The sequence below is a fragment of the Propithecus coquereli genome, unplaced genomic scaffold (genome assembly GCF_000956105.1).
Source record: "Propithecus coquereli isolate 6110/MARCELLA unplaced genomic scaffold, Pcoq_1.0 Scaffold51, whole genome shotgun sequence".
NCBI classification, from domain to species: domain Eukaryota; kingdom Metazoa; phylum Chordata; class Mammalia; order Primates; family Indriidae; genus Propithecus; species Propithecus coquereli.
In genome coordinates, this window is record NW_012150952.1 from 5,694,184 (window position 1) to 5,703,373 (window position 9,190).

Genomic DNA, 9,190 nt, shown 5'->3' on the forward strand with positions numbered 1-9,190 from the left:
ATCTCCATTCTCTTTCTGGCTCCCTGGGGCCTTCCCTACCAGTCTTTCAGCCAGAAAGCTGGGATTTTAGTTTCCTGTCTCTGCTGTTTACTTCTCCCGCCGGCATTCTGCCTGGTCCAAGTAGTGAGAGGACACAGAGATAATATAATACAAGCAATGGCGATCTGCCCCATTCTTCCAAAATGACTCTGTTCAGAACAAAGTGCTCCTCTACTACTGCCCTTGCTGCCGCTGCCACTGCTGTAGTATTGTCTTAAGGCTGGGTTGAAAGGGAAATGAAGGGGAAAATACTGTCTATGGGATGTCCCCCATTCTTCCTGATCCGTAGAAGCCCCTTTTCCCACTCCTTGGGCCAGAAACAGAACATTTGTCTATTTACTCTCTACGTGCACTTCTGGGTTTCAAGGCTGCCTTTGAATCTAGACCAGTAAGTAACAAGGGTAAAAGTAGATAACAAGTAGATTAAAGGGTAAATTCAATGCTAGTTTAGTGGAACTTCAAATTCTGTTCTCCTCCCCTGACATGCTTGCCATCATTTATTTTGAAGAGTCCTCCGAGAGCTGCAGCATGCATTTTGTCTAGCTTTTTAGTTGCCTTCAGTGGGAGGAACTGGGTAGAATGCGCTTAATCTATCCTCCCTGAAGTCAAAGCCTCTGTTCTTATCATTTTTCTCTCTTCTACTTACTTTGGTTTTAAACTTCTCTTTTGTTTTTTCCCTCTAGTTTCTTAAGGTAGATAAGTACAAAATTTATTTTAGACCTTTCTTTTCTTCTAACATAGTTATTTAAAAGAATGGAACATCAAGGCTTCAGTCCTGCTTCCCTGCAGTTTTCATAGCTCCTCCCTCCACGTCTTTCAGCTTCATCTTTTAGCTAGTGCAGCATATCTTGGCATCATAACCAGTCACAGGAACATCTGGGGGTAGAACAATGTCATCTGTATGTCTCTTTTTTAGAAGAAAGCAAAGTTTTCCCAGAAGCCATGTAGTAGGCTTCCCCTCGTGTCTCATTGGCCTAGATTGGGTGTTACACCCATTCCTAAATCAAAAGCACTTGCAGGTGGAATAGTATTGGCATGATTGGCTTAGACTCATCATTCGAGTGGGATAAACATTGAGAAGTCAAACTGTAAAACCACCTAGGTGACAAGATTGCTAATGGCCTATCAATAAAAAGCAAAGTTTCATGGGCTAATCCAGTTCTGATGCAGCCAACTAACATATCCAGCTGGGGACATTCTACCTGGAATCCTAACAACTCCTTCTGCAATGGATAGACAGGAGCCAGCAAAATTATATAGGAAAAAATTGTAAATTTCTCTGTGGCTGATTATTAGCTCTGACACTAGAGTGCTAAACCTTATGTAAGCTGTCTCTCAATGTTATAGTAGCCTTTGAATAAAAATGACCTTTCAGTTGAAGACAAGCCAGTTAAGTTCAGCTAAATTCAAACCCAGCTAAGATTAAGACACCCCAAAAATAAGGTACATCCATTGGGTAAAATTTCAGGAATGAAGTCATTAACATATAGCTTTATATAAGAAAATACTTTGAGTCCAAGATGGAAATTACAACTAATTTTAATATTATTTACCACCCATCTGGGATTCACAGCCTATGTAGTCCATTTGAATCCTCTTCCAGGGCTCCTTGGGTATTCTCATCACCTATCCTCAATGTTAGTGGCAAAGAGAACATTGTTCGGGCTCACATTCAGTCAGTCCTTTCACTAAGCAGTGTCTGGATTTTATCTTCCAGATCCTCTGTCTTTGAACGACATTCATTCCACAGGGCTTTTTTTTAATCCTTCTTTTTTCTTTGCTAGAATCATAAGCTTTATTACCTCAGGAACTATATAAAATTAACTTCATTTTTGTTTCTTTCAATGCTTTTATTTTTCATTGTAAAATATGTGTAACATAAAATTTACTGTTTTAACCATGTTTAAGTGTACAATTCAGTGGTATTAAGAACATTGACAATGTGGTTCAACTATCACTACTACATGTTTCCAGAACTTTTTCATTATCTTCAACAGAAACCCTGTATCCATTAAACAATAACTTCCATTCCCCATTCCCCCGGGCCCCAGTAACTACTATTCTACTTTATGTCTCTATAAACTTGCCAATTCTGGGTACCTCATATAAGTGGAATCATATGATATTTGTCCTTTTTTTGTCTGGCTTATTTCAGTTAGCATAATGTTTTCAAGGTACATCCTCATTGTGGCATGCAACAGAATTTCATTCCTTTTTATGCTGAATAATATTCCATTGTATGTGTATACCACATGTTTATCCATTCATCTATGGATAGGCATTTGGGTGGTTTCTACTTTTTGGCTATCACAAATAATGCTGCTATGAGCATTGGTACGCAGATATCTGTTTGAGTCTCTGCTTTCAATAATTTTGGGTATATACCTAAGAGTGAATTGCTGGATTATATGGTAATTTTAAGGTTAACTTTTTGAAGAACCACCAAATTGTCTTCCCCAGCAACTATACCATTTTATATTCCCATGAGCAATGCACAAGGGTTCCAATATCTTCACATCATTTCCAACACCTGTTATTTTGTTGTTGTTGTTATTGCCATTTATAATATCCATCCTAATGGGTAAGAAGTGGTATCTCATTGTGGTTTTGATTTGCATTTCCCTAATGATTATCAATATTGAGCAACTTTTCACGTACTTATTAGTCATTTGCATAAACAGAAGAAAATGTCTACTCCTTTGCCTTTTCTTGAGACAGTCTTCCTCTGTTGCCTGGGCTAGAGTGCAATGGCATCAACATAGCTCACTGCAACTTCCAACTCCTGGGCTCAAAGGATCCTCCTGCCTCAGTCTCCTGAGTAGTTGGGCCTACAGGCATGTGCCACCACACCCAGCTAATTTTTTCTATTTTTAGTAGAGACGGGGGTCTCACTCTTGCTCAGGCTGGTGTCGAACTCCTGACCTCATGCGATCCTCCCTCCTTGGCCTCCCAGAGTGCTAGATTTACAGGAATGAGCCACAACACCTGGCCAGGAATTTTTTTTTTAAATACCTCAATCTTTGGCTATTAGAATTTTAGTGCTCAAGTTATAAAATGGAAAATATTTATTTTTACACTGAGTAACTCACACATTCCTTCTTAACAGGGAAAAAAATACTTGTCTAAAAAGAAATACACTAGTTCATTATTTGTATTAATATTGGAAATAGTAGAACATGTCTGAGAATGTCTTTTCAAGGGCTGCTTAGGGATAGAAATCTGAATTAAACTTTGGAATCTCAAACATCTGAATGACATTGCATTGATAAGCAGAAAAGCAAATAATGCTGACATGAGATATTCTACATTCTCTCCTGTGGCTTTTATGACTCTTAAAAGGAGACTAGTGACCACTAAAACCACAGATTTATACTAAAGAAGAGTTTTCCCCTTCTCTCTTCTTTCATGCTAAGAAAGCTCTGTGTAAATGCTTTGATATCCTCATGATATTGATGGGACTTTTTCTCTAATGTGTCTTTTCTTATGTCTAAAAAGATTTGAGCTCTGACTAAAGGCTTTGCCACATTCATGACACTTGTAGGGTTTTTCCCCAGTGTGGATTCTTCGATGCTGAATCAGAATTGCGCTTCGGCTGAAGGCCTTTGCGCACTCATCACATGCGTAAGGTTTCTCTCCACTGTGGATTCTCCGATGTAAAATAAGGGCTGAGCTCTGACTAAAGATTCTTCCACATTCATCACACTTGTGTTGTTTCTTTCTAGAGGGATTTCCCTTTCTTCTTTCAAACCTGCCATCTTGTTCACATGTTCCTCTATGTGTAGAACTCTGGGAGGCATTCATATAAAGGGTGTTAGACACATCGTGATGCAGTTCTATGCCTGAAGAAGTCTTTTGCCTCGAAGCTGATTTTACATTTATATTTTTGGTGTCTTCCTCTGAAATAATAAACAGAAAAGCGAATGTTATCAGTTCTCTGCTCAGAAAGAAAGGGAAATAGAATGTTCCAAATCAAATATATATGGATTAATTATTAGCTAGCATGTTTGTAAAACAACATCACTATGTGGAAGGTGGAGATCATAAGACAAACAGAAAGGTTTACACACTGGGGAGGCAGTCAACTCTAATGACGCAAAGCTCTATGGAAAAGGTAGGATGGTAAGTAGGCGTAAAAAGATACGTCAGACACTGAGAAAAGTTTGGAAGAAAGAGCCTAAAAGATAAGGAATGACTGGAGAAGTAGACCATTGGAAGGAGAAGAATCAAATGTGGCAGTGGGGGTAAAAAATAAGATTTAGCACCAGAGTATCAACAAAACAAAAACTTAATAATGATAAATGAATCCATAATTGAACAATGAAATGATCTGAAGAAAGCCAAGGGTTCAAAAAGGAATACAGAAACCAAAGTCAGGAAACACAAGTTAGGCAAATAAAGGAAGGAATATAGACCAGGATAACTGGTACTTCAAAAGATCACGGGTAGCACAGAATACCCGTCAATGAAAAACCTATACTCCTATAGGTATTTTATAGTACTGGTTGAGTGGCTAAGTTTGTTGTCTTATTTTGTATTACATTTAATGTCTATGAAAAATGTCCATGGCTGCTTACGGGCTGCAGCCACTCAAGATGCACACAAATCTGGCTCAATGCAGAGGGCCTTCTGATTCAGAGTACCTGAAGCTTCAGCAGAACTGCTAACTCGGATGTGAATATGCCAATTTAATTTGGACCCATTAACTGAAGGAATGAGTTCAGTAATCCTCATGGTGGCATTTTAACTGAAGCTGCTGAAAGATGGCAGTTTAAAATGAGTCTGTAAAAGCAAAGTACAGCAGTTCTGAACGTGACTGAGGACATGATTTGGCTGGGGCTGACAGTGACTGCTGGGGGTACCTTTACCTGAATTACATAAATGAGACTAAAAGGAACCCAGAGCAGGGCTGATCCCATGTGACCCTCTGGTGCATATACAGTTGTTCAAAATGAATTTAAAATTTCTTGCATTCAGTCATAAATATGGTATCTCGGTCCATTTTCGGTTGCTTATAATACCTGAAACTGAGTAATTTATAAAAGAAATTTCTTTATCACACTTATGGAGGTTGAGAAGTCCAAGATTGAGGGGCTGCATCTGGTGAGAGCCTTCTTGCTACTGGGGACTCTCTGAAGAGTCCTGAGGCAGCAAGGGGCATTTCACGGTGAGAGGCTGAGCGTGCTAACATGCTAGTTCGGGTCTTTCTTCCTCTTCTTATAAAGCCCGTACGTTTCATTCCCATAGTAACTCATTAATCCATTAGCCCATTAATCCATGAATGAATTAATCCATTCACAAGGGCAGAGCCCTCATGATCCAATCACCTCTTAAAAGTTTCACCTCTCAGTACTACCACATTGGGGATTAGGTTTCAACTTGAGTTTCCAAGGGGACAAATATTCAAAGTATACATATGGCATATTCATTTATTTATTATTACTGGTTTAAACAGAAATCACTTCACAAGTGGTAAGGATTTTGTTCCAAATTCATTTTTGATAGCTCATATTCCAAAGTGACCTTGATGTTCAGTCATTACTATCAAAATTCTGGCAACAGTTAGTGCTTCAAAGCAGAGACCAAAGTCATCTTCAGAAGCTTTGATAAGACACAACTCAGTACCACAGAAATCGTGTTGTGGTCTTAACAAATAGTTCTATTATTCTGTCACATGATTCTGATTCTCTCTGCCTTGTATTACGAGATTCTGGGCCCTTTGCTTTCTGTTTCAGATTCTTATGTGTCTTAAAAAAAATGTAGGAAAGGCCTCCATGAGGACATTCACAGGTAGACTGTGCTTCTTGCCAACACTAGGAACTCAGAACCTGGCTTTGAAACTGATCACTTGTGTAGTCACCACCATGACAACTGCTGAGACTGGGATGGTTTCCATTCCTCTCCCAACAGAGTGTGAAAAGGCTTTCACTTTTCTCCTAGGTAAGCCAAGACAGTTTCTAGACTGGAGGTGTTTAAGTGCCCAGTACAAGCCTTTTGGGAGCTCACCCTTACTTGGTACTTCCCAAGTAAGGGTAAGCAATCTTTCCTCAACCTCCCTTTTACCAGAATTCCCTTGGAAAAACTTTAACCTTGCTTAAATTATCAGCCACCCCTGGAATAAAAAAGCAATGTTGGTGGGGAGAGGAAGAGATCCTCCCGAGTGGGATTTGCCTCTTAATCTCTGGCTCCTATTTTATGTAGAATGATCATCTAGGAGGGTCTCTGCTCAAAGTCACTTCATTAGAGAGGCCTTCCTACCACTCTTTCTATATATAAGACCCTATCACCACCCCATCTATCCCCCTTACTCTGCTCTGTTTGTTTTCTCATAGCACTTATTTTTTTAGTATCTACAATGTAAGACCAGATTGCTCTGCCAGCCATTTTGGAGCACTTTTATAAAAAGCGATGCAAAGAGCAACAGAGGCCAGTTGAGATGTGAGGGAGTAGAGAACTGTATTCAAAGCACTGTGAGGGAGGAGTCATCTTAGCAGCAATATGGGCAACTTCGCGACTAGATCCCACCAGTAACTGAGCAAATAGCTACACAAGAAATAATGATGCGGATCAGTGGTTTCTAGGCTATGTACCTTGAATTCCCACTGAAGGGCCTCAGGGGCGCCCAAAGGTAAAGGAGGTGGGGATGAGGCTGAGTTGGAGGCCTTGTGGGCTGCTTCACACAGAGTAACTGCGTTTCCATCTGTTTTATATATTGGAACTCCATGTAAAATTTCATTTGAGAAAAGGGTCATGCTGTTTTAAAAAGGTTTGAAAACGCTGATGGAGCTGATGTCAAGGATTTAAAATCTGACGATTTTATAAGAATCTACGGAAAAGAAACAAGAACAAACCACTGAGCACGTTCATTTGGTAAGATAAGTAACAGTGGAAGTTCCCACAGTGAGGAGGAGATGAGAAGGGAGATTTGAGACCTCTTGCATTAGATGGCCTAGACGTGTGCGGTGGGCTAAGGCCCCCTTCACCTCCCACCATGAACTGAATCCTGCCTCCTCACCAGCTGGTCTTAAGGAGTGCAGTTCCCCTGAGGCCCGCTGCAGCTGCTTCTTCACAGGCTTCAGCTGGCTACTTGGTAACTCCTCGGTCATTTCCCAAGTTGCAAGCTTCTCTGCAATCGCGTCCTTTCTTCGTTCAAAAAAGAAGACCTGAAATAGTTAGGTATAATTGAGCCTGACAAAGGGAATCAGATTGGGAGTTGAAGACAAAATAACAGAGAAAAAACTATGTAGAATATATCCTGGACACAGGAAAAGGGAGGAAAAAAGTAGAGCCACCTTCTATTTTCTGGGACACCCATGAGTGTGTTCACTAGCCTACACACCAGCTGTGCTGAGTGGGAACACAATTTGATAGCCTCAGCCCCAGTAATGTGCCCATGCTCCTGCTCAGCCTGGTGGTTCATCCCCACAGGCGCCCTTCTTACCTGTTCAGGCCCATCGAGCTCTCTCTCCACGTCCTCCAGCATAGTCACAGCTTCCTCTCCACTCTTTGGACGATGCTTCTGCACCCAGGCCTGCAGCTCTTCTGGAAGGATGGCCAGGAACTGCTCCAGCACCAGCAGTTCTAGAATCTGCTCCTTGGTGTGCACCTCTGGCCTTAGCCAGAGATGACAAAGTTCCTGGAGCCGGCTTAGAGCCTCTCGGGGCCCAGGTGAATCCTGGTAGCCAAACTGTCTGAACTGCTGGCGGAAGGTCTCTGGGTTGTAGCAGCTGCTCCAGTGGAGGCTAGAGTCCGGATCACAGGCCTGTTCTTCCTCTTCCATCTTCACTATCAGAATCCCATCAGGCTCCTCTGAAGTTTGTGTCAGGAGTGTTGATGACTCTCTCAATCTTGCAGACATCTTGACTGGCAATAGCCCAGTACTGCTAGGCTTAAATGCTCAAGGAGGTGGAGCTCTCCTTATGAACACTCCTTAAATATGATTAAAGAAACAAGTGGAAACAAGACAAAGAACAAATGTTTCTGAGAAGAAAACAACTAAGATTAGAAACATGAGACAGTACAGGAAATAATGACCTTAATATAAGCATAAACCATGCTTTCAAAGAATATCTCTTTCTTTAAGAGAACCAAAGAGCTAAGACTCATTAATTCATATGCATGAGTAATTCCCAATTTATTCTGAAAACCATGCCCACGAGGCCACTAAATATTACAATAAGAGATCAGCCAGGATTGCACAGGAGCTCCCGGAGAATGAAAATAAGGGAAGTCTGATTTTTAAACAGCTATGACTCAGGAGCAGGTTCAAAGAGCCAATTAGTTTTATCTAGTCTGCTGCAAAGAGATCAAAGAAATAATCTCATGACAGTACTTCTGTGAGGATTTTTTTCAACGTTTACTAATTGTTAAAACATTATTTTGACATTAAGGAACCATTCAAAAGAAAAAAGCAATCACATACTCCTCCATCTCAATGTATTCCTATTTTTCATAATTGTTTCTACTTTCCATCCATAACATCTATATTATTTATTTAACTATCTCTTTACTATAGAATATTTAGGTGGTTTCTAATTTTCACTATTACAAATAATGCTGGGAGGCACATCTTCATGAATATACTATTTTTTTTCCTTTCAAATTATTTCCTTCAAGCATGTCCCAAGGTCTCTGCTTATTGGGGATCAAAGGACAGTGGCAGATTCTGTCTTGTCATGTATTAGCAAATAAATTGCAAAAGAGATTCAATTCACAATGCCACCACCAACATAGTGATTTGTAAGGGCAACGATTTCTCCAAGTATTATTAGCTTGTTAGCAGGAAAGGGGTGGGCAAGACACTTTTCTTAGTACCATTTTAGTGTATGTATCACCTGAAACTAATCAAATTTTTAAAACTGGGCAGTATGATAGTGGTTGTACAAGTTCAGCAAACGATAACTAAGTTAAAAATCTTATTTTTCCTTGTTATGTAACCTGCAGTTTGATTTTCTTTTCTCACTTCACCAACCACTGTTGTAGGCATTGTAGATACAGCAGTGACTTGACTAAAGCCTGTGGCCTCATAAAGCTTATGTTAAAATATAAATGATACAACTTTATACGGTGATGAGCTATGATGCAAATAATAGCAGACACATGCAGAATTTACTAGCACTGTTATAAACATCTTAATAAATATAAACTCACTAAA

The 9,190-nt window shown here is 40.1% G+C and overlaps 1 protein-coding gene across 1 annotated transcript; it reads right to left on the minus strand.

The window, feature by feature from the left end:
- Positions 1–3,427: 3,427 nt before the first annotated feature.
- Positions 3,428–7,999, minus strand: ZNF396 (zinc finger protein 396). The gene is made up of 3 exons (XM_012656592.1): positions 7,478–7,999; positions 7,052–7,199; positions 3,428–3,935 (listed from the first exon to the last, which is right to left on the minus strand). Exons 1-3 carry the CDS (start codon positions 7,892–7,894, stop codon positions 3,481–3,483), a joined length of 1,020 nt encoding a protein of 339 aa, XP_012512046.1. The 5' UTR covers positions 7,895–7,999; the 3' UTR covers positions 3,428–3,480.
- Positions 8,000–9,190: the final 1,191 nt, after the last annotated feature.

Coding starts and splice junctions, on each gene's coding strand:
- ZNF396 (XM_012656592.1), bottom strand. CDS start 7,894: ATGTCTGCAAGATTGAGAGAGTCATCAACACTCCTGACACAAACTTCA. Junction 7,200..7,477: donor AGCTCGATGGGCCTGAACAG/GTAAGAAGGGCG, acceptor TAACTATTTCAG/GTCTTCTTTTTTGAACGAAG. Junction 3,936..7,051: donor GCACTCCTTAAGACCAGCTG/GTGAGGAGGCAG, acceptor TTATTATTTCAG/AGGAAGACACCAAAAATATA.